Source organism: Lacerta agilis, chromosome 3 (assembly GCF_009819535.1).
Source record: "Lacerta agilis isolate rLacAgi1 chromosome 3, rLacAgi1.pri, whole genome shotgun sequence".
Lineage (NCBI taxonomy): Eukaryota > Metazoa > Chordata > Lepidosauria > Squamata > Lacertidae > Lacerta > Lacerta agilis.
Window position 1 is genome coordinate 90,598,592 of NC_046314.1, and position 24,655 is coordinate 90,623,246.

The 24,655-nt window shown below is 43.1% G+C and overlaps 1 protein-coding gene across 1 annotated transcript in view; it reads left to right on the top strand.

Moving 5' to 3' along the window:
• RAB3GAP2 (RAB3 GTPase activating non-catalytic protein subunit 2) overlaps nucleotides 1-24,655 on the top strand; it is a 44,896-nt gene that overhangs the window by 6,460 nt on the left and 13,781 nt on the right. The window contains exons 4-23 of the mRNA XM_033144748.1: nucleotides 929-1,010; nucleotides 2,403-2,450; nucleotides 2,589-2,664; nucleotides 3,201-3,302; nucleotides 4,225-4,324; nucleotides 5,368-5,466; nucleotides 6,587-6,735; nucleotides 9,391-9,470; nucleotides 9,584-9,673; nucleotides 11,335-11,474; nucleotides 11,965-12,181; nucleotides 12,811-12,954; nucleotides 14,296-14,378; nucleotides 17,099-17,163; nucleotides 17,778-17,868; nucleotides 19,350-19,477; nucleotides 21,171-21,384; nucleotides 21,820-21,917; nucleotides 22,380-22,485; nucleotides 23,879-24,039. Coding sequence (XP_033000639.1) covers nucleotides 929-1,010; nucleotides 2,403-2,450; nucleotides 2,589-2,664; nucleotides 3,201-3,302; nucleotides 4,225-4,324; nucleotides 5,368-5,466; nucleotides 6,587-6,735; nucleotides 9,391-9,470; nucleotides 9,584-9,673; nucleotides 11,335-11,474; nucleotides 11,965-12,181; nucleotides 12,811-12,954; nucleotides 14,296-14,378; nucleotides 17,099-17,163; nucleotides 17,778-17,868; nucleotides 19,350-19,477; nucleotides 21,171-21,384; nucleotides 21,820-21,917; nucleotides 22,380-22,485; nucleotides 23,879-24,039 — 2,273 coding nt within the window. The remainder of the gene's footprint in view (nucleotides 1-928; nucleotides 1,011-2,402; nucleotides 2,451-2,588; nucleotides 2,665-3,200; nucleotides 3,303-4,224; nucleotides 4,325-5,367; nucleotides 5,467-6,586; nucleotides 6,736-9,390; nucleotides 9,471-9,583; nucleotides 9,674-11,334; nucleotides 11,475-11,964; nucleotides 12,182-12,810; nucleotides 12,955-14,295; nucleotides 14,379-17,098; nucleotides 17,164-17,777; nucleotides 17,869-19,349; nucleotides 19,478-21,170; nucleotides 21,385-21,819; nucleotides 21,918-22,379; nucleotides 22,486-23,878; nucleotides 24,040-24,655) is intronic.

Below are 24,655 nucleotides of genomic sequence, written 5' to 3' on the forward strand. Positions count from 1 at the left end.
AATTGCATGAAGGAGAAGAATTTTATTCTTGCGTCTCCTTGTAGGTTCCTGTGCCACCAAAAAAGGAGGCTTGAGGGAACTACCTGGAATGGTGGGGGAGGTGGTATGTAGGGCACAGGGAGAATTAAGCTCCCACCCCTTCTTCCAATGAAACTCTCACCTGGTTTTGAGTTCCTTGTTTGAACAGAACAACCTCTTCCATTTGCTATACAGTGGTACCTCGGTTTATGAACTTAATCCGTTCTGGAAGTCTGTTCTTAAACCGAAACTGTTCTTAAACCGAGGCGTGCTTAAACCGATTCCATTCTTAGACCGAGGTAAAGTTCGCAAACCAGGACACTCCTTCTGGTTTTGCGGAGTTCGTAAACCGAATACAGTCATACCTCGGGTTCGGTTGTGCTCTGCGCCAAACCTGGAAGTACCAGAATGGGTTACTTCTGGGTTTCGGCGTGCGCGCATGCGCAGAAGCTCTAAATCACGCTTCGCGCTTGCGCAGAAGCACCGAATCGCAACCCACGCGTGCGCAGACGCAGTGCTGCGGGTTGCGAACGTGCTTCCCGCATGGATCACATTTGCAACCCAAGCGTTCACTGTAGTTTGTAAACAGGGCTGTTCTTAAACCGAGGTACCACTGTAGTTTCTAACAAAGCTATGATCTGACTTTGGCTTATGCAATAAAAGAAGTATTATAGTGTTATTGCTGTTCCCAAGTACGTGCATATAGAATTATTATGGAAAGAAGTCCAGGGAAATAGATTTTACAAGGCAAAATCTTTGTAGTGCAGAAGAAAATAAAAATAGTTAAATGCCTGGAAGCTGAAACCTTTATTTTTATGGGTGATACACAAGAAAAACACCACCTTTTTATTTAACTGTGTTACCTTAAAGTATAACACTTTATCCACTTTTCTCTCCACCCGCTTCCCAGCAAAATGGAAGCACAGTGAAAAAGGGAAAGAAGAAATGCAGTTTGCTGTTGGCTGGAGTGGCTCTTTGAATGTTGAAGAAGGGTAGGCATGGGATCTAGAATATGTTGTGAATGAGAACATCACTGGTTTTTTTTTTACTGCTCTGTCAAAACTTGTACGTAAGAGGTGATCCAAAGGAATGTACATACAAGTCTCCCTTGTGTTGAGTCAGATCATTGGTCCATGTAGTTCATTACGTCTAAGCCAGTCTCTCCCCCCCCCCTCCCAGCCTGGTGCCCTTCAGGTGATTCGAACTAGAACTCTCATCGTGCCTGCTCATTGCTGAAGCTGGCCAGTTGGGAGTTACTCAAAACACCTGGAGGGCACCAGGTTGGGGAAGGCTGGCCTGCGCTACCTGGCAGCAACTCTCCAGGGTTTCAGACAGGATTCTTTCTCAGCCCTACCCAGGGTTGAATCCAGGACTGTCTGCATGCAAGGCAGGAAGGGGACTCTACCACTGAGATCCAGCCCTCCTCCAGGAAGCATCCACACACGTCTTGTTCTCATTCTCTCCAGTGGATAAAATTCCTTCTTTTCATGTATGAGAATGGGAAAGTATGTGGAGGAAGAGAGCTACTGGTTGAGCACAATGATTCCGTATAGCAAATAAGATACCTAGAAGAAGAAAACAGCTATTGAAATTGCTATGCATCATAAACTGCCAAAAGCTTTAAAGGGCAGCACCTTTGTTTTTTTTTAGACAGACACAAGGATGCTATTAAAACACCATTAATTAGAACAGCAGACCATAATCAGTTAATTGATGTGCTGCAGATAATTGATTAAAACATTCTTTTGAATTTAAAATCTACCTGTTTGATATAATTGCTTGCAATATTTTGGGGAGTTCTTAGACTGTAGGCTTCGTCTCCTCTTCACTGTTTTAGGTGTAGCTTCTCAAGGTGAATCTGTGAAGCTCTCTATTCCAGTTAGACACTGAGTGGTGTTGTGAAGTGGAGGCAGGAAAAGGAGGGGGTAGTGGTGGTGCTACAGAGATGCTGGATTTAGACATGTGGCATCCCTGTGATGATGTGCAGTGGTTCACGTTCTCTTATTCTGAGCTAATTAACATGAAATGTCCATGGCCTTGTTAGGCACGAGCAGGAAAATGCCTAAACAAATCTAGACTACGTAGTTGGAGGAAAACATGAGCATAGAATATGCAAACAAATGGCTTGTGCCATTAATCCATCTTTATTAGGTGTGCAGTTATGTGGTGGTTGCCTCAATATAGCTGGCTTGTGTGAAAGAGAGCCTGGATCAAACATTCCCTCTGTTGACCAATTGCAGCGGACGTATGGGGAGGAAGCTCTGTTGCTCAGGGCCTCTGTTGACAGGGTTTGTTAGATGAATCCCACTCTGTTTTGTAATGTTATTAATGCTGACAGTTCTCTTCGTGGCAGAGTGCTTAATACTGCTGTGTTTTTCCTCTAGTGAATGTGTGAGCAGTGTATTGTGCATCCCACTGGCAAGTCAAAAGAGGTAAGAAAATGCTTTTAAAAACACACACACAGCTAGACCTCCTTTACAAAGCCTGGTGCTGCCTTTAGATACACCCATGGTAATTTCTTCAATTCAGAGTAAGACTTGACATAATTCCTTTCATTTTCTTTGAGACAGGAGCTCCACAGGACGACCTGACTGGACCTGTATTGTTGTAGGCTTCACCTCTGGCTACGTTCGCTTCTACACAGAGGTTAGTCACTTGTCACCATGGTATGCCTGCCTGCTGAGGGCTGCTTCACGTACCATGGTTTTCTTGTGTAGAATTAACAATGCTGAACTACAGCAAGTACTGTATGATATTTTTGATATGAATGCCCCAAGAAGACAGCCGTTACTTCGCTGCTTGCTTATGCAAGTGTATTTATGACAAACCCCCAACATAACTGGCACCGTGCTTCAAAACTATATTAAGATTCCTATACAGTGGTACCTCTGGTTGCGGACGGGATCTGTTCTGGAGCTCCGGTCGGATCCCGAGGTTTCTGCAACTGGAGGGAACGCTTCTGCGCATGTGCGCTTGGCAAAAAATCGGAAATAAAATTCCAGGTTTGCCACTTACGTATCCCGAAGTTTATGTAAGCGGAGGGATACATAAGCGGAGGTACGACTGTAGTGCTGGAAAAACACATAATGCGTGAGGTGACCTTTGAGGTTTTGTGACTTGTAGCCCCATCTCACCAGTAATATAGTGAATACTCTTTCAGCTTCGTTGTTCTCACTTTTTAGAATGGAGTGCTTCTGCTGGCACAGCTTTTGAACGAAGATCCTGTCATGCAGCTTAAATGCCGAACTTACGAGATTCCACGGCACCCTGGAGTTACAGAGCAGGTACGATAGCAGATATATAAGAAAGTGAAATAAAAGCAGAGCATGATACGGTTTTCAACTGTTAATCTTTCAGAGCTGAAGCTTTTTTTTTTTTTGAATGAGTCGCGGGAATTAAATTTATTGGGGCTAAGTAGGTAACAATCCATAACTATGGTTAAAAGATTTGAATTGGGCTTGCTGGCTTGAGTGGGTCCTTGGTGCTGCCCCTTTCTTATTGTGTAGATTTGCCCTCCCTACATTGCCTTGTCATGGCTCATCATTGCGTTTTTCACTATTCATCATGGTTTAGGACAGGGTTGACGAAACTGCAGCCCTTGGACCACGTATGTCCCCCAAAATTTGCCATTAAAAACAAAAACTCTTCCTTTGGTTTTCTGTAACGCCATGATGTCAAAAGGATCTTGTGCCCACCACGTGCCATTTTTAAAAAAATAAAACATTTATGCCCACTTTTTGGGTGCAGCCACTGGAGTTCTGACACGTGGGTAAATGGAGCCCTCAAAAAAGTTAACCATCCCTAGTTTAGGTTAACCATGGTGTGCTTTCAACCCAGGGTTTGAGATCATGTTTTGAATCTGGTTACAAATGCTAGGTTATGAGTTTTTCCTGCAGATGTTGATCTTATACTGTTGCACTTGTTGTAGAGGTGTCAAGGCTGGTGATGTGGAGCTGTGCCAAACTGCAGTAATTGACAACCTAGACTGCCCCATTTGTCTTTATAAAATGCTGAGCAATGAGCCTGCAGCAGTTGTGTCTTATTTTCTGCACTTCTTTTCTGCTCCACCGCTGGAAGGGCAGGGTTTGGATCCTGGTGCTGTAGTCTGAATGAATACTGGTGCTTGCTTAAAAGTGAAATAAGCCAAACAGGATAGCACATTAATTCATTTTGCTACAACAAGGCAATGATCTTCTTTTTCTTCAGAACGAGGAACTGAGCATCCTGTATCCTGCAGCAGTTGTGACAATTGATGGTTTCAGCCTATTTCAGTCCCTCCGTGCTTGTCGGAACCAAGTAGCAAGAGGTAGGTCCAGGCATGTGGGAGAATTTGACCCATTTTAGCATGCCTTTCGGTGGCAAAAGTGTATTAAACTTTATATTATTTTATTATACAGGGATGTTACAAAGCATTGGGCGATATCCAACATTAGCCATGCTCAGAGTAGACAACTGAAATCAATCAACTTCTCAGTTTATTTTTGTGGCTCTATTCTGCATATGGCTAACAATGGATATCACCCACTTTGGAAAGTTTTCCTTTCTGGAAATCTGACAGCATCCAGACTCCAAAGCAGTCTCACTTGAGTAAAATGTTAGGTATCTTCATAATTTTATTGTCCTGCTAGCTACTTGTAACTTTGAGTACTCTCTGAATTTTGGATCTCTAATGACCGGTATAGTTTGTATCAGATGTGAGCCTGTTATTGGTGGCAACCCATATTCTTGTTTCATTGAGAACTTGGTATAGGTTTGGTGTTACATTTTGCTTTTGCCTCATGCGCCAAAGTGAACTTCTTTCCTTTTGAATGTTGTATTGTGTAAAAAGGAAGAAGCTTTAATCACTCTAATGTTATTTAGGTCCCCCCGCCCCATTCCAAGACTTGGTATATGTTCTTGCAAAAACAAACTGTGGCTTGCTAAATGCTACCTACAGAGTTTACTGGTTGATTAGCGAATTGAATATAGATCACTAACTTCCAAATGTCCTGTACTATACTGGTTATAAGTAATAACTTACGACACAATCCCTTGCATATCTAGCCAGAAATAAGTATGACTTACACTCACGTAAGTGCATATAAAATTGCAGTCTTGATATCAGTCTTTCGATTAAACTTAGACTTGGCAATATGATGCACGATACAATTTCTACATTAAGTTTTGCTGTACATTAAATAAGGGAATAATTAAATGTGACTGAACCTTTTGAACTGTCAGTTCCATTCAGCAGCACATACATTTATCATTAATATGTGCTGGTCAATGTACCATAACTTTACTCTAGCCAATAGTTTTCTTCTCTCTCTCTCTCTCTTTCTTTCTCTCCGTCTGATAAAAAATGGACAGCTGCAGCTTCAGGCAATGAGAATGTTCAGCCACCACCGTTAGCCTATAAGAAATGGGGTCTGCAGGATGTGGATACTATAGTTGATCATGTTAGTGTTGGTAAGTATTACATTGGCTCGCTCTATTAAATGAATAGACCTGTCACTGAATGGATGCTGCAGCTTATATAATTAATAATAAAAAGCATGTATATAGGAACACTAGAGGATTTAAAAACACCTCATGTAAGCTGCCTTGGTAACCCTTACCATTTTTCTAGTTAATACACTACGTGAAAACCAGTGTCATGTAAACACATTCCGCATTTGTAAGAACTCAGATCTTCTGGTGTGGCAGCAGCTACACTGTGGAACTCCCTGCCTATTGACGCCAGGCAGCTGCCTTCACTGTACCCTTTTCCATCACCTGCTGTGAACATTCTTGTTCAGACAAGCCTACCTGGATGCTTAGAAAACTGCTGCGAGTTTTAATCTGTTTTTGTTCTGACTTTTTGAAAGTTTTCAATTATTGTTAAATTTTCTTCTTGAGAATTTTTTTTGTAAACTGCTTAGAGGGCCCTTTTTTTACACTATCAAGCGGTGCATAAATTATGTGAAATAAATGGGTCTATATTATTTCCGCTTCTCTTTGGTTTCTTAGTTCATACACTACACAAATAGGACAGTATCATTTCTGGTTGTCTTTAGTTTTTTAGTTAGTTTACTATATCGATAGCTCAAGTTTTTGGATCCCAGCATCAGCAGAAGGACGCAGCTGCTACTTTCTTCCTGGCCCCAACCCCATCTCGGGAGGCAGCCACTGTCATTGTATTTTCCCTGTCTACACTTGTCACTCAAGGGTCTTAAAGGGTAAGGTAACTGACAAGTCTTCACACTCAACCATGAAGGGTTATTCCTGCAGTCCCAGAGCTCATGAAATATTCATGAATAATGAAAATATTCAAGATCATTAGATTTCTTTTTGTGCGCCGTATTAAGTTTATTGCCAATAAGACCTTTGCCTCAGTATGGAGCGCTCAAAATGCCTGAGGCCTGCATATTTTTAATAGAGCATAAGTAGCGTCTGTTGTTAAATCTTCTTGGTGCTTTCAGGAAACGACCGACTTGTTTTTCTATGATATGATAATATTTGGGCCTGAGTTCATGTAGGGCTTTTAGAAATTTGGAGACATGCATTTCTAAAATTGGTTTCCTTTTTAAAAAAAACAAAAACAAAACAGGTATCATGACTCTTTCGCCTTTTGACCAAATGAAGACCGCCTCCAATATTGGTGGATTTAATGCAGCCATAAAGAATAACCCTCCTGCTATGTCTCAGTACATCACTGTAGGGTCAAATCCTTTCACGGGTTTCTTTTATGCGCTTGAGGTAAGTGTATTATGCATTAGTCGTCGTGAAATGATGGGACATTCCTGTTCCCTGCTGTGCATATTTTCATTGTCTGCTTTTGCTGATATTCTTGGGGGTTGGTGGAGGGAAGACTCATGTGGGGAGAAAAACTGGAGATCAGAATGCTTTAAAACTTGAACTGAAATGCCTTGTCTCTGCACCTGATGAGAGGTTGAAGGGGAAGAGCCCTGAAATCCCTACCAGAATCTTGTCAGTCTTCAGCCTATGTGCTTCAAATGGAGATAGGGCCACCACCTGTGTGAGGGAGATGTTGTGATCAGCCGGACCAGTGCTCCAGTTGCATTCCTTGCTTCCTCCAACCACCAAACTGTGGTTTATAACCCACAATTGTCAGTTTCAAAGCAAGCCAACTTCAAGCCATACTGGCTTGTTAATAAGCAGAGCTGGGTGCTGCAAAGATCCTGCCAGCTATGGGGGAGCAAAAATGGGAAGGGTATGAGCCAGATGTTCCTTCCTCGCTGTGTGTATAATCAGGGGCGTCGCTAGGGGGGTGCGGTGGGGGCGGTACGCCCCCGGGCGACAGGGGCGAGAAGCGGCGGGTGGGGGCGACAAGCGGCGGGTGGGGGCGACAAGCGGCGCCCCTCCCGCCACTCCCCAGGCAACGCCGGTCACCCCGGGAGCAGCAGCGCTGCACGGACGGGGTGCTCCCTCGGCCGTGCGCTGTTGCTCCCAGGGCGACCGGAGCGAGCGGCGGCGCATGGGGGTGACAAGCGGCAGCCCCTCCCGCCATTCCCAAGCGCTGCCGCTCCCTCCGTCACCCCAGGAGCAACAGCGCACGGCCGAGGGAGCACCCCGTCCGTGCAGCGCTGCTGCTCCCGGGGTGACCGGCAGCGTGGGGAGTGGCAGGAGGGGCCGGCGCTTGTCAGCCCCACGCGCTGCCGCTGGCTCCGTCCCCCCGGGAGCAGCAGCGCACGGTGTGTGCGGTGCTGCTGCTCCTGGGACAACGGAGCGAACGGCGGCACGTGGGGGTGACAAGAGGCAGCCCCTCCCACCATTCCCACGCGCTGCCGCTCCCTCCGTCACCCTGGGAGCGGCAGCGCACGGCCCGACGACGGAGTGCGCCTGCACGCGCAGGCGCACTCTGTCATCGGATCGCCGCTTCCACAGCCTCCTTTTGAGCCGGAGAGCTTAAAAGCGAGCTCTTCGGCTTAAAAGAGGGCTGCAGAAGCGGCGCCGGCACCCCCGGAAACGCCCTGGGGGCGGAGCGTCATGACGTCACAATGTGATGTCACGACGCCCCGCCCCCGGGGCGTTTCCTTTGCCGCCCCGGGTACCGCGGAGCCTTACTCCGCCACTGTGTATAATCAAACCATGGTTTACTGTTACAGTTTGTAACTACCAACTCCAGTGATGCTGTGAGTGAGTGGTTCTGCTTTCCCAGAAAATGGCCTCGGTGCATAGAAGCACCTTTTGCCAGCTGTGACAGGTGCAACAACTTTTGGCTGTTCTGGACTGGGAGAGCTTGGTCACAATAAACACAGGTCCTACTTTCTGAAGATCCAAGGAAATCATTCATTAGGCATTTGCACAGCGAGCCCATGATTTCCGTTATTTTCTATGGGAGCACTTCTAATGTGGGATTTGCCTGCTCTCTTTCCTGCCTCTCCCCATGTTTCCCCCCCTGAAATGGCTGCAGTCAATCAGCAAAAGAGAGACAAAGTAAAAAAAAAAGTTAAAAAAAATTAAAAATTGTCCGTTCTCTCCTGTTCCCTGATTTGTCTGTTCTGGCTCCCCCGTCCCCCTCTCAATGAGCTCTGCATGGAAATTGTTGCCACTGACAAGCACAAAAAAATCCCTCAATGAAGTAAGGAAGCCGGATGCTTGGATAAGTTACTTTGCGGAGTATAGTGAGGTTTGGGCATAATTCTTTGAGTGTGGATAAGTGAATTTTTGTATAGTGAGCGTGCAGATAGAGGAACCTGTATGTAGTTCAGACATTGGTGACGTCAAGGTTTGATTCCTCCAGTGCACTCTTATATGGAGATTCCCTTCTATTTTATCTGGAAGCTGCACTTATTGCAGAATGCTGCAGCATGGCTGCTGGCAGGAGTGACACGACTCTGTCAGCATGCTGCACCTCTGCTCAGAAATGTGCAATGGCTCTTAATTTCCTACAGGGCCAAGTTCAAGGTGCTGCTGTTGGCATACTGTACGCTGGTGTACTTAACGGCTTGGGATCAGTTTACTTGCAGGATCGCCTTGCCCCATGTATGTCCACTTGACTGCTTTGATCTGGGCAACCAGCACTGTTAACAGGTGCCGCTAAATACTTGATCCGCAGTTGTAAGAAATCAGTCTTTTCATCTGGCAGCCCTTTCACTTTGGAACTCCCTGCCTGTTGACACCAAGCAGGTGCCTTTGCTGGGCTGCTTTAAGCATTTTTTTAAAGACAGGACCATGGAGAAATTACATGTGCTTTAATCGGTTTTTGGCTTATTTTTCATTTTTAATCCCCCTCCCACCAATAATAACTTACAGCAGACATTTCAAGGTGATACGTGTACATTAAGATCAGTTTTCTGTCTGTAGATGTGATGTCCTGAAAAGCAAAGTTTCTAATGGGTAATGGGACTCCTTTGCTAGATTATAAAATATGTCTTATCTTTCCTCTAGGGTAGTTCACAGCCTCTGTTGTCTCATGTTGCTTTAGCAGTTGCGAGTAAGCTGACATCTGCATTATTTAATGCTGCCAGGTAATGAAAGTCAAAACAATACTACAATGAACAATAGTTTGAAAATTGTGTCTTTGGCATGTGTTTTCTCTAAATTTAAATAATTTTAATATTGATTTCCCCCCTGTTTCAAGTGGTTGGCTTGGGTGGAAGCATAAGCAGGAAGAAGATCCTGCGCAGAAGCAGAAACCCAAGGTTGAGCCTGCAACTCCTTTAGCTGTAAGGCAAGTGTTTCTAGAACTGAGTGGGTTGTTTTTTAAAGAGAAAATGCATAACTGTTGTCCATATTGCTTATGTATGTGCAAAATACATGCAAGCCCAAACTTCCAATCCCAGTACACTTTAATGCACCCTTCTCCAAACTAGTGCTTTCCAGGTGTTTTGAAATTCAATTCCCATCAGCTGCAGCTGGCGTGGCCAATTTCCAGGGTTGCAGTTCAAAACGTCTTGAGTGTACCAGGTTGGGAAGGCTGCCTTAGTGTATAAACAAAGCTGCCTCTCCTTTTCTCCTGCCACAACTGTCTTAACATGTTGTGCATCCCTCCCACTTTGTCATAGGCTGACAGTTGCCTAGTTCATACTTGGTACTGGCCTCTATGAGAGTGTTCAGGACTTCTGGCAGACTCATGCCCCGGTTGAAGTCACACAGGCATGCACGGGTGGTTCAGAAATCATGCCAAAGCATACAGGTGAAACTCGAAAAATTAGAATATCGTGGAAAGGTTCATTTCTTTCAGTAATTCAACTTAAAAGGTGAAACTAATATATGAGATAGACTCATGACATGCAAAGTGAGATATGTCAAGCCTTTATTTGTTATAATTGTGATGATTATGGCGTACAGCTGATGAGAACCCCAAATTAACAATTTCAACTTTGGGGTTTTCATCAGCTGTACGCCATAATCACAATTATAACAAACAAAGGCTTGACATATCTCGCTTTGCATGTCATGAGTCTATCTCATATATTAAACTCCAGTAGCTAATGAAAACAATTGCTTACATAAATGGACTTTTCCACGATATTCTAATTTTTCGAGTTTCACCTGTAGTGGAGCATTATGTGCATGAGTGGTGAGGACTTCCTCCCTCTGCTCCTTTCAGGTGGTTCACTTTGCTCCTTGTGATCCTGGTAAGAGCAAACATTTTGTCTGAACCTGCAAACCTCGTGCTTGCCGCTCAGTTTTGATCCTGGTTTGCCCAGCAAGTGTGCGCCGCAGTTTGCTGCACTGGGCAATCCCATAATTAAACAACTTTGTTAATTTTTTAATAAGCTATTAAGACTGTGATGATTTTGCTACAATAAACTAACATGGCTTGCCCCTCTGGATGCCAGTAAGACTGTATTCCTGAAGTTGCTGTACCTTGAGAGGATCTTCCAAAAACCAAAGTATTTATTGTATTTTGTTGAATTTATTTGGTTTACTATTAAAGGTAATCTAATATTAAGAAATTAAGGCAAGGCATGGGGATAACTGCATTCACATGTCATGATGAGTCATATCTGAATGAGCAGTGTACAATGCTGCTGAATCACTCCTGTTTGCTCTGCCCTTTCTTGAGCTGGGAGCTGCAAACAATGACTTAATCATGGCATACACTTTTACTTTGTTTCTCTTCCTGGCTTACCAGTGATCTGTTTAGGAGAAACAGACCATGAGTTCTGATTTTCTTGTCACAGTAAACCATGGTTTGTTCTCAGCTCAAGGAAGGTGGTGTGAAATGGGAGCGATTCAGGTGCATTCACCAGCATGCTCATTGTTCATAGTTAGCCATGGCTTACCATGATGTGTGACTGGGATTTACTAGCTTTGAATATGCTGTTGTATCAAGGGTGCCATATTTTGTGATTGTTTTACATGCTTTGTTTTATTTGGTTTTAGGTTTGGAATTCCAGATTCTCGTCGCCATGGAGAAAGGATATGTCTCTCTCCTTGTAACTCTTTGGCAGCAGTAACTGATGATTTTGGAAGGGTTCTTCTTTTGGATGTCGCAAGAGGGCTTGCTGTTCGTATGTGGAAAGGTACAGCATATTGATGTATCTTTTGGGACGATGCAGTAGCTCTTGCGTTGCTTCTCTGTGTTATCTCTTAAAAGTGTCGAGTGTGAACTGCTTGACACACATCTTCCTATCAGAGCTTCCCTGAAGATACCCACACACATTATTACATAGATGTGTGAATGCCTGTCTTAACATGTGTGCACAATAGCAACTATGATTGACTGGAAACAGGGAAAGCAGCAGCACTAGGGATAGGAGCAGAAAGAGGGACAGGTGGCAGCTGTCATAAAAGGGTGTCAAGGAGATGGGGATGGCAGGAGGAAGAAGTGTTAGAGCAGATCAAGCAGCACATGCACCAAAGTTGTTGGCAAGGCTTGTATTTTTATCATACAAAGTTTAGCTTGGCAGATCCAACTGAGCGCAGTGTTGCAGTTTCAAGTGTCAACAGGGAGAACCTGTATGTGCAACCTAGTTATTCATTAATAATGACTTCCTTCACTTTCACTTGCAGGCTACCGTGACGCACAGATTGGATGGATTCAGATTGTGGAAGACCTACACGAAAGAGAAGCTGAAAAGATGGATTTTTCTCCTTTTGGCGCGCCTCAGGGGCCAAGCAGAGTTGCTCAGTTCCTTGTGATTTATGCTCCCAGGAGAGGCATTTTGGAAGTGTGGAGCACACAACAAGGTCCACGGGTTGGAGCCTTCAATGTAGGAAAACACTGCAGGTGAGAAATGAAAGCACTTATGATAATGGGTGACATTCAATTGTGTCTGTCATGAAATGAAATTTACTTCTGTTCATGCAACAGGACTTCTCCTCTCCCCCACCCCAAGCACTTCCGAAACTGCTCCAGAGGATTGGGAAACTTTCCAGAGCAGATTTGAGGGGGGGCACTGCTGGGGAGGGAAGAGCAAGGAGAAGTCCCATTGCACAAGTGGAAGTCTACACACCTGTAACCCATATCACAGATGTTTTTCATCCTCTGCTTTTCCCCAAAGCCTTCCACAAACAGGAAGCAGGATTGAGCATGCTCAGATGGCTCAAGAAAGTGCCTTAGTTCTTTCTCTTAATTGATTGTATTTGCCTTGAATACATGTGTGTGAATGCTGCTGAAGAATGATCATCATGTTGTTGTCTTAAACTCCATAGAAATTGTTGTTAATAGGAAACAGAATATTGTTCTATCCACCTCTATGCCACAAAATTTGAGTGTTCACAGTGTGGTGTGTGCTTGTGTACGTGTGTGTTTTCAAACTTATTGTACTTAAGCCTTCCAGATATTGCTTCTCCCCTGTGCAAAAAGTGTATGTTGATGGATCTGCTTTTTTCTGTATTTGTCAAACGCCTGTTTAGGTTGCTGTATCCTGGTTATAAAATAATGGGCCTGAACAATGTAACAAGTCAGGGTTGGCAGCCTCAGACTTACCAGATCTGTCTTGTTGATCCAATGTCAGGAACAGTAAAAACTGTTCATGTCCCTTTTCATTTAGCTCTGAGGTAAGTCTTGGTGAGCTTCACGCTGATTGTGTTCACATGTTGCAGCAAGCCATAGTCCATGGCTTACCATGAATGCACAAATTGTTCCTACTTTTCTCCTTCCTTCTAGCAAGTGGGAGCAGTAAAGCACGTTCCTAGGTGTAGTGCTATGAATGAACCAGGGATTATGGTTTGCTTTGCTCAAGCAAACCAGGATTAGTCAGCCAAGAACAAACCTTGGCTTTGTTTGGGGGGGGGGAATGATCCCCAGTTCAGATGCAACCCTCAACAAAAGAATTGTGGTTTGTTGCTCCCACTTGTGTGAGATGTGAAATAGGAGTGATCTGTGCATTCACGGTAAATCACTAACACTGTTGTGCTATTGGATAGCCCAGCATGCTCTGCTTCTGTTTCAGAGAAATAGTAGGCATCTTTCTAGGCGACTGTGGCTCAGTTTGCATGTCACTGTGGCTTAGCATGAATGCAAAAAGTGTGCAGGCTCCTGCAGGGGAGAATGCAGCCACTTTGCTCCTTCTCTGGTCCCACTGCTGCACTGCTATGAGCTAAGCTATGCTTTAGCTAAGCATGTTGTCCAAACCAGGCTCAAGGGTTGTCTCCTTCAGACAAATGGTAAGCTTTGAACCCAGAACCCATGTGTCTGCGCTAAGCTTATATTTGGCTTAGCCTCGTGTATGAACCAGACATCCGTGTTGGTGTATGCTGCCAACACAGTTATTATTCACTTGTTTTGGGGAACCCAGACAACTTTTCTTGAAACAGTGCTGCTCTTGCAGGGATATTGCATTTTTGCATTGCTCTAATGGTGATATTTCATTGTGGAAAAATTCAGTTCTACCACCCCCCCCCCCCAGCTAGTGCAGTCACTGCTGCTATCAATAGTTTTTGGAATGCAGCTGTCAGGTAGTGTATCTGACATCACCCGTGGAAAGCGACACAATCTTCGCCCCCAGTGGTGGTATGTGTGCTTGGTAAATATTTAATACATGACTTTGTAACGATGGAGGCTGAACACTCCCCTGTTGGAAGTGTTCCTGTAGTTCTTCGAATGTTTAGCATCAGTGAACATTAGCGTGTTGATCCTGAGAGGCATCAAACCTCCAAGTCACGCTGAGGACAGACATGAGAGGTACGACTTCCACCCCTTGTGAACTCGCAGAGGCATCTGCCTTGCTACTGTTGAAAAACAAAACCATTTATCCCATCCCAATTGCTTTAATATCATGGACCTTTACTTCTTCATTAGTTGTTTGGAGGCTGTGTGCTACCATCTCTTACATTAATTGACATGTACTGTTGATATTCAAACAATTTCATGTATTTACCCTTACAAATACCTTCTAGCGATAAGAAGAGTGAGCGAGCAAAGGATATGCATCTAGTGAAGAAGTTGACTGCCTTGCTGAAAGCTAAAACATTAAATATGGGTAGGTTCTTTTTTATGGGGTCATAGTATGATGTAATACGATACGAGGCAGTACTGTGTACTTCTGAATACGAGTCGCCAGAAGCTGCAGGAGGGGAGAGGGTTGTTTTGCTTGGGCTGTGCTTGAGGGTTTTCCAAGGCATCTGGTTGGCCGATTGTGAGAACAGGATGCTGGACTAGATGGGCCACTGGCCTGATCCAGCAGGCTCTCCTTAACATTCTTAGGTACCTTTTGAGGTTCACCTACATCACAGAGGGATAGGCTTTCCATTACCTTTAAGCAATTAGTTGGAAGTAGGTGCAAAATTAGTTAGTATCACCAATATTCTGCACTACAACACCTGTATAATATCTGATTGAAACATTGTGCCACCCGTGTAGAAGCTGCCAAGGTGCAAACTCTCCATGCAGTTGGTCCGAACAACATGAAATGCAAACATTTTTTTAGTAGGCTCTCAATCCCTTTGGATTTTTTTTTTCTGTGAACAGTCTTTTGAAATTGATGGGAATTGGCAATATTGCCTAACTGCTGTTTAGTTCATAAACGTGGCTTATGAAGATGTAGTTTGGAAAAGTGTGACACCCATTCTTAATTTGATTGCGACTTATTACTACTTCAGATGATGTAACCTCTGTGCAGAGCTTCCATGGTCTAAAGAAATGAGCACTTAAATTGTCATGGAGAAATACTTGGCTTATTTGCTTGGATGATAAATCTGGGATTAGCCTATGATCACTTGGTAGAATAGTTGAATTGTCTTAAGAGATGCCTCTCTCTTCTCTCATGATTTGGGGGCATTTCACTCTAATCTAATTGTTAAACTCTAATCTAATTGTTAAATTACCTTTCCTAAAAATGTATACAGTGAATTTAGATTCCTTAAGAGAGACCATGAATCATGCAAGAAAAAGGAGTCTATCAACTCTTCATGCTGCCAGTAGCCATGCATTTTTTTGTACTCATGGGGGTAACATTACGTTAAACTATACTTAGTTTAATGTGTGTTACATTAAATATATAATGATTAAATGTGATTCAGTCGTAGGGCAGGTTAAAACATTTTATAACTTCCTAGCACAACAGCATTGAACTTCACATTCTGCAGAAGTGGCTTGACTTAAGCTGCATCTTGCGTAAAGCAATGCATTATTTTGGAATGGGAATATGTTGTATTTAATTTACTCCTTGCATATATGGTCTTTCCACAAGTTCTCTATATAAAGCGGCATAAAGACTTGGCAGTGGAAGTGCCTTTCGCCTTGTACACTATCAATTTAGTTTCAGTGCTTTTCCATGTTATTTTTAACCAAGTGAATTTGAGCTGTCAGGTTAAACCCCAAGTAGAGGTCACACCATGAGCATAATACACGTTGACATCCCCTAAAAAAATAAAATCAGAGCAAACAATTCAGGCTGCCAGCCTGTGCAGAATGCATAGATCTGGCAAGGAGCAGAAAGAAATACATCGCTCCCACTCCACCCTTGAAAGCCCCAGGGACTGTTCACATCCCAGGATGCAGGCTTGACACCCCTTTCCTTTGACTTTGCTTCGTATCTCTAGCTTTCCTTTCAGCTTAGTCCTCTGCTATTCATTTATGACCTGAGAGATGCTGCTTTTTGTTGTAAGTAAACAAGTTGCGCAACAGCAGAGACAAATTGAATTCCCAGTGACAGGTTTAAAAATCTAGGGCCTAGCTGCTTGATGCTTGGTGCAAATGATGGCACAGTTGGCACTGCAGATGCACTGCTCCTGAAAAAGTGAACAGTCCGTTGACTTAATTTTGCCATTAGCTTCAGCAATTGAAAATTGGTGGGGGGGTTTTGTGCGTGTGTGTTTTTAAAAGCCATATGATTCTCCTTAACTTGCAAATCTTAGTACAGACTGCTACTGTAGTGAAGCAGAAAGGGTTCAAGGGATGTGTTTTGGGGGGGGGGGTAACCACGTAACAGAGATAAGCATGAAGGGTGGAAAACATGTCGTAGCCTTAATTAGATTTTTTTTGGGTGGTAAGAAATTTGGGTTGGATTGTGTGGAGGCAAATGCGTTTCCCACATGTCTCAGCATTCTGCTAAAGGCACTATTGCATAGCTGTGATTTGTGTAGTTCCTTCTGCTGTTTGAAACATCCTAGTATAACTATTAATGAAGCTCTGCCCAAAGAGTCTCCCATTTGCTCCACTTTGCAGTGCTAGACTTTGAGCTACTTGTGACAATAGTTGGAAGACCCCAGGGCTGCAAGGCAGGAAAACAAACATCCCACAACCAGTCTGGATTCCCTGGAAATTTGCTCTGAGCCCTGTCAACTGACAACCAGCTTATTATGCCCATGATAAATTTTGTACAGTCCTAGGACGGACGGCAACATATTGAGACAAGAGAGTGGCTTGATAGGCAGTTTTACTTTCAGACTGTACTCTGCTTTTAGGCTTTAATTTGATAATTAGAGTGCAGCTTGTCTTGCATTGGCTACTGTCCAAAGATGCTGAATTCTCCCTGATGTGCTGTGTCACTGCAACAGAGCCAGATCATTCTGGTTGGAAGTGGCTGGCTGTAGTGCACTGCCCCTAAGTGGTATGATGCAGGCACTCTGCAGCTTCTCATTTGTTGCTCTCTTGACTGCAGGAGCCCCCAATAGCTAAAGTGGGCACCCTTCAAGTTTTCTTAATCCTCCTTTGTAATGTGCATATATTTTTTATTCTTCTTATATTCTTTCTTTCCAGACGTGGTTGAGGCTGAAGTGAAGGGATTAATTCTTGATATTAAATATCCCGCTACTAAAAAACAGGTAATTAGCTAGGAAGGGCTTCATTTTGCATTCATTATTGCCTTTTGATCCAAATTAGGCAAACGGTTTGTTATTGTTTTATGCATGCCTAACAACTATTGTTTCTGTGTGCAGACATTTTAGTTCTTTAAATGGGGAGGCGAACTGTAAGAGTGAGGGGTTGCTGCATTTTCCACCAACATGCAGAGTTTATAGCCCCCTGCTTGGTGGTGGCTCCCCCCTCTCTCTTTCCTGGGCCAATCAGTGCATTCATATTGTGGAGTAGTGTTGGTTTTGTTTGCTGGTTCCTGGCAACTGCCTATGTTTCTCTAAGTAGTCCACCCTGACACTTTGAACAATGTTGCTTTAGATAACTTGCAAATTGGATTTATTTACAGAACTGGTTTGGGAGATCAGACTATAAACACAGGGCTAATTTCATAGGCATTTCCCCCCCTTGACAACCCTTGTCCCTCAGCACATGCACCATAGGCCCAGCAAAGCATTCCAGCCCAAGAGAGATTATTTGGAATTGTGCTGATGGCTGCTTATAGGAAGCACCTGCATTGCTTTTGTTTTAACAGCATGAAGTGATGGAGAAAAATTGACTCATGTGTGGTTTATTTTACGGACAGGCACTGGAAAGCATTCTTGCAAATGAGCGATTGCCACTGTCTTCTTTGACAAGCATAGCGCAAACGTTAATGGATACCTTAAAAAGCCAGGGTGAGTGAAAATGTCTTCTGTAACCATGTAAAAACATAAGTAGAGGCCTGCTGGATCGAGCCAAAGGCCCATAGAGACAGTAAAAATGGAGACGGAATACTTTGACTATTGAAACTTTCACAGTCAACATTTGTTCTATTTATTTATTTCATGAAATTTATATACTGCTGGACTGTGAGAAAAAACCTCAAAGCAGTTTGGCGAAATATCTTTTCGGCTGTGATCAAAATGGTGACTGAATTTCATATAAAAGAAGCAAATGGGACTCTGAGGGAGGTCTGATTTTTAGATTCTTTCTTCTCCCCACAGCTGATCAATTACAGGGAGAAGTGCATGCTTGGAGAGAACTCGCCCCTAACTTGCAGAATCTAGCCCCTGCCATTCCCACAGTCACTTTTTGTTGATCTTCATTCCTGATGCAGTTGTTGGAGAAAGAGAATTGAGCTGTCCCCTGAGCTCAGTTCCCCCATGACTGCCTTGGTGACGAAGGGATCCTGTCCATTTTCTGGCCCCCCTAAGTTGATCCCTGTGATCGCTTTCTTTCCCAGAGGGACGAGGACACATGCTTCTGCTTTAAGAGCTTCCAGGAAGTTTGAGGGAAGCACATCCCTTGTCTGTAGTGCTGTGGGGGGTAGGGTTTGTCTCTCTTTCTGCAAGGATAGGGAATGTCAACCTCAACAGAGATCCTTCCTTACATTTGGCATTCTCGGAGCCTGCATGCGGACAGTTAACTTATAAACTGATTATTTGGTGGGTGATCCCATAGTTGCAAGATGAGTAGCTGAGCAGGGTAGCTTTTTAATATGAGGCAAACTAATTATTGAACTTACGAGAAGCAGATTTGCTATTGCAGCATTTTTGTGTTCCTTTGTATGTGACGTAAGCAGCATTTTTTCCACACCCCAACTACCTGCAGTCTGATCTGTGTAAAATCAAATGTCATGGCCCATCTCTTGTTTGCTTCAGTTGCATATTGAGACAACCCCATTCTTCTTGTTAATGAAGTCTTGAGCTGCTTCAGTAGGCAGAGGTCACAGTGCAGATATTGAAACCCTCCATAAGTAAAAAACAAACAAACCCCTGGGTGACTTCAAAACTAAATAGTGTATGCCCTATAATATATAAGCTACGTGTGACAAATGTCATAATGTGTGTCATGAAATGTTAGCCAGTGTAGGGAATTCATTTTCTGCCTGCCTGCTGTGAACAGACGTTCTTTGTGTGTTCAGACTTTTGATTTTCATGTTGCTTAAGCGTACTGTTCAAGATTCTGCTTTCGAAGAGAAGCTGACACTTCCTTTGCCCATAGGCAAAACTCACCCAGACTTTAACCTGATAAAACAGAATTTTCATGCAAGCAGCTGTGTTCTGAAAATATTGCTTAACAGGGAGTTTAATGAAGCTGCAGAGTGATTTTACAGCTCCATTGCACATTCATTAAGACTAATGTGTGCGTGTATCTCTCCCCCCCCCCCCAGCAGAGATGGAGTGTATCGATGAAGAGCTGCTACAGTTCTGTGCAAACAAACTGAAACTAATGCACCTTCATGAGTCAGTCAGCAAGCTAAATTCTCTGACTGTGCCGTGTGAGATTGTGCCGTCTAATAACGTGAGTAGTGTGAACAAGTGTGTGTGTGTGTGAAAGACAGAAATTTAAGAATCCTTGGAGTGTGTTACGATCAAAAGAAAAATATACGGACAAAAACATTGCTTTCTAATAAAGTACTAATCCTTCTTAAAATAAAATGTTTTAAAGGCCATTGCTCTCAGCAGCTCACCATCATTTTGTAGGCAGGTTCAGCCCCTGACATCTCCTTTTAGGGCTTGGAAAGCCTCCTTCCTGAAACCCTGGAATGCTGCTGCCAGTCAGTGTAGGGGATACTGAGCTAGATGGACCCAGTGATCTGACTTGGTACAAAGCAGCTTTTTGTGACCCTACATGCTTTTTCCTACACATAGATTAAAATGGTGCATGAAGGAATTTACCATCCTATATGATCCTGTAAGTTAAACACAGTTTAACTGGTGCCTTTCTTGGTACTTAGCTGTTTGATCAAAGTACTTGTGCCTAGACCTTTAAAAGAGCTTGCAGTATACGCAGGAAATGAGCATCACAAGAGAAAAAAATGTATTTTAAAGGTGGCTTCTCAATAATCTTCACTTTTTAAGTAATTGTCACTTGCATGTTAAAAATCAGGGCTACTCCCAACTGCTTGTGCGATATAGGTCATCATTTTTTTAGAAGCATTAATAAAACAGTATCTGCTCTGAGAGAATGGCAATGTGAGAACTGTGTTTCCTGCATCTCCTACAACTGCTATTAATATTTCCAGAATGGATGTGATCTTCACGGTTGCATTTTTTGGGGGTAAAATTATTATTATTGCATTTTATAATGTATACAACATAGACAGAACAAGTATAACAACAGACAAAAATTCAAATTGCTGGTTTTGACCTATAAAGCCTTAAATTGCTCAGGACCGCAATACCTCAAGGAGCGGTCCTCTTCCTATATGAACCTACCTGGACCCTGAGATCATCTTCTGGGGCCTTCCTTCATGTGCCGCCTCCTCAAGAGGTCTGGAGCGTGGTAACACGAGAACGGGCCTTCTCTACAGTGCCTCCCCATCTGTGGAATGCTCTCCCCAGGAAAGTTCACCTGGCGCCTTCATTATACACCTTTAGGCGCCAGGCAAAAACATTCCTTTTTAACCAGGCCTTTGGCTGATCTGATTTACATCCTATGCCCTTTTATAATGTGCTTTTTTGTGGGGGACTATTGGGTTGTTGTTTTTATTTTTGTGGTTTTATATCTTGATTTTATTCTGTGAACTGCCCTGAGACCCCCAGCTATAGGGCGATATATAAATTTAATAATAATAATAATAATAATAATAATAATAATAATAATAGAATTAAAATATGAAAAACAAAACCATAAAATAGGCATGTAGAATGAGCAGTTGCACATGAGTTAAAATAACAACGTCCAAGTAAAGACTATCATCTTTATCTGATCATCAACTATAGTTCCAAATTTGCCAAGCATGGATATGATGGTTCTGCTGTATGTATCATAAAGGAACGCCAAATCTTATAAAAAGTGTCTGGCAGTTCTAGTCCTTGTCAAAATATCCAATTTTGTGTGGTTTCTCTCCATTATAGCTATATTTCAGTGATTGATACCAAGCATCCATTGTAAGATTTTGGGCTGTTTTCTATTGAGTTGCAATTGTTATTCGTGCTGCCAAGATTACATATAAGACTCACTGTTGCATATTTGACTTACTGCTTTTAAGGACTTGGCTAAATTACTCCGATTAGATGAACAAGAGTTTAGTAGGCTGCAGATGTTACTGGAGAACTACAAGCAGCAGAACACTCAACCTTCGGTTCATTTTGCGGAGGACAAAGATGGTGTGTTGCCCGTGAAAACCTTCTTGGAGTATATGGATTATGAAAAGGATGTGATTAATGTGAAGAAGCTGGACGAGAGAGAATATGTGGCTTTAGGTATGAACATTTTGCAGTAAACACCCCCTGTGGTGTCTCCAATATACACGTTAAGCTCCTCTGTTTCTGAGGGTTTCCCCCATTTGTGTCTGGCTAGAGCTGTCTCATCTACTGAAATAATGAATTGGGGAAAGAGCTCCAGGAGGAGAACATTGGGGTTGAACGGAGGGCTCTGGGTCAAGGTAGCCCTGCGATAGCAGGCTGAAAGACCCGCACAAGTGCATAGTCGGCCACATGCAGAAAGGAGAAGAGGAAAGCTGTGTGCAAGTTCCTACTAGTCTTATTTTACTGCTGATGTGAATTGGCTGAATCTGCATGCATTACTCTCTGAAACGTTGCTTTGTTTGCAAGCAGAAAGTATCCATTCAGTGGAGCAAGCTTCATTTTTAATTGATTGGGGAAACCATGTGTGGTGTGTTTTGTGTGTGTGTGCAGGAAGCTTTTTTTTCTGGAAGTGTTTACATGGAGAAAGTTCCACAGAAGAAATGTGCCAGACACTAGAGACCGCAGGATTTAGCCCCCAACTATTATTGGTGAGTCCTATTATTAGCTTTCCCATTTTGTTCTTCGCAGGCGTTGTAAGGCCTCCACTCTAGCTGCTCTCTGCTTTTGAGAGAAAAGTTGTATTCAAACAGAGATGGAAACCAGGTCCTTGATCTCAGGAACCAACATGCAAAAGTTGGTCATGATATCTGAAGAGGTCTCCGGATGCATAGCGAAGAAACAACTTTCCAAACCGCCTACTGCAGTCTCAAGGCAGCGTGCAGATTAAAACAATAAAACAGTAAAATAGTGAAATCACAATGCAGTAAATAAACTGCAGCAGATTAACCCAATGGACACCAATAATTAAGTCTGAAATGACTTAATGGTAATTTTAAATCCTCTTCAGAACTAAGAGTTTTAGCCCATCAGTGGCTTTTTGTAATCACCTGAATCTGTGCTTATTTAAGAGAAATATCCTAAATCTTTTTCTCCTCTCTCACCTTCCCCAGTCCCTGCTTCTCAGTGTGTGGCTTTCTAAAGAGAAGGATATTCTTCATAGGACACAATCAATTTGCTGCCTTCATGCTGCACTCTCCCTCCTGAGCAAAATGACAGGTGAGATGAGTTTGTAGAATGGAAATGGGCAAATGCTCACTTCTTGAAAAACGGGCCCTTTACCTGACTCTGCAAGCAATAATTAGAACCGTGAATAAAGCCAAACCTAATGTTGCATGTGAATGTATTTCAGAATAAATGAACCGATGAATAATTGAGAAGTTTGTTTAAGGGCCATCTGTGGCTGCACCAATGTTCTTGTTATGGTGCCTAGGAGACCTGAACTTTTGCAAGCTCAGGTGCAACAGACTTTTCAATATATCTCCTCGTTCGGTTGTGTTGACTGGAAATTTCCTGTTCTCAGCCTGGTGTTTGTACTCAGATGTGGACACAGAAATCTGAGCTTCTATCTCTCTTGCACATTAAGGGTCACTTCTATATTGTCAACACTTTATGTACTTCACATAGTGTTTTTTGTTTGCTCAGGGTCTTCCCAGCTTCTTTGCTTTGCATCATCCCAGTGAAGCCCAATTTTACAGAAGGGAAAACTGACAGTGATACAAGCTCAGAGCTGGACATTTGAATCATTAGATGAGATGTGACTTGGTCCCAAGTGTCCCACATCCAGGCCTAACCTTGTTTCACTGGACAACAGTGATGGCTTTCGTTGACTTTCTTGTGCTGTCTTTTTCTGGGCAGATAATTCCTTTGGAAATATTTTCTGCTCCCTTCCTTGATAAGAAACAGGGACATAGTGATGACTCCTGTAGTACAGTAGGTCTGAAACTTATGTGGGGGTTATGTTCCGGAAGTCTGTGCGCAAATGCAAAATCGTGTAAAGTCAGGGAGACCTCTGCAACGGCTCCCCCCTGAGTGGCCTGGCCATCCTTTCCTATCCAAAGTCGGTGGGCTGAATGGGCTGAGGCTCTCAGGAGCCTTGCAGGGCCTTTCGGAACCCTTGTTCAACTTTTTTAAGGCCAGGTTTAAACTTGCATGTGCCAAATGGAGCAGAGTTTATGGTAGAGGTCTCCTTTGCATGGGATCCATGAAACCCTAGTGACAGCACCAGTACCAGGCGCTGCATCATCAGCAAATGACAGGTGCTTTATAAAAAGCACCTGTGCCCTCCTTTCTCTTTCTAAATCCCATTCTAAAAAATGGCTCAGCAGGTGTTGGAGATGACTGATAACATGTGCATATGTTGTAGCACGCATCATTTTTTAAAAGCCTCCCAGCGGCAGGAACCACTGCTAGATTGGGATCTCTTTCATGATCAGAAGTAGCCGTTGCATTCATGGAGGAAGATGTCTGGATCCAACCCTTACAGATCAATGCTGTATTTATAGAGCTGACTTTGTTAAAAGGGTGGTTTCCTCTCCTTCTGATTTATTTCTTGTTCTGCTGATTTTAGCTGACCTAGTTGCACACCGGAGTTTTCCACTTTCTGTTTCAGTTGCTATAGATGAGACTTGGGATTCTCAGTCCGTTTCCCCCTGGTGGCAGCAGATGCGCACGGCGTGTATTCAGTCTGAAAATAATGGAGCTGCTTTGCTATCTGCTCATGTCGGGCATTGTGTAACAGCACAGATAACAGATAGCATAGCAGAGAAAAAAGTAAGTAACTTAGCTGTATTCCTCTCCACCAAATAGCAGTTGCTGCTTTTCTGAAGGAAAGCTATAAAGCCCCTCTTTGATCTGCTGATTTTAATCTCACCACCATTTGGAAAAGGTATGGTGAAAATTGTTGTTCTAGGCACATGAGATATCCAGGCGTCAGGACCGTGGTTTGTTAAGATGGATCTTGCTAACAGCTTAGTAAACTTAGCAGGATAAACTGTAATGCCACACTTTACTTAATGCATTGTATGCATCCTGGGCTGTTTGTAGTTGTGTTCCTTCTCACCAGCTGAGCATTAACAGTTAAATGTGCTTTGTTTTTGCTCTTGCTGAGCTATTACAGTCCTAGGAAGATCAGCTTTTGTACAACAAATTTCCAGCTTTTAGTGTGCAGATGATGGCCATGTATTCATTCACATTTTTTATTGTGCCCCTCCATCAATGGTTGGAGAGTTGTCTGCATGAAGTGCATTTTATCTTCATAACCCTATGAAATAGATCAGTAGAAGTAGGGATGGTTACATATTTTGTTTTCCACTGTGTTTACTGAGAGTTGCTTTCTCTCTTCCTTTTTTTTCTTCTCCAAGGGCTACATCTCACAAGCACACTTTTA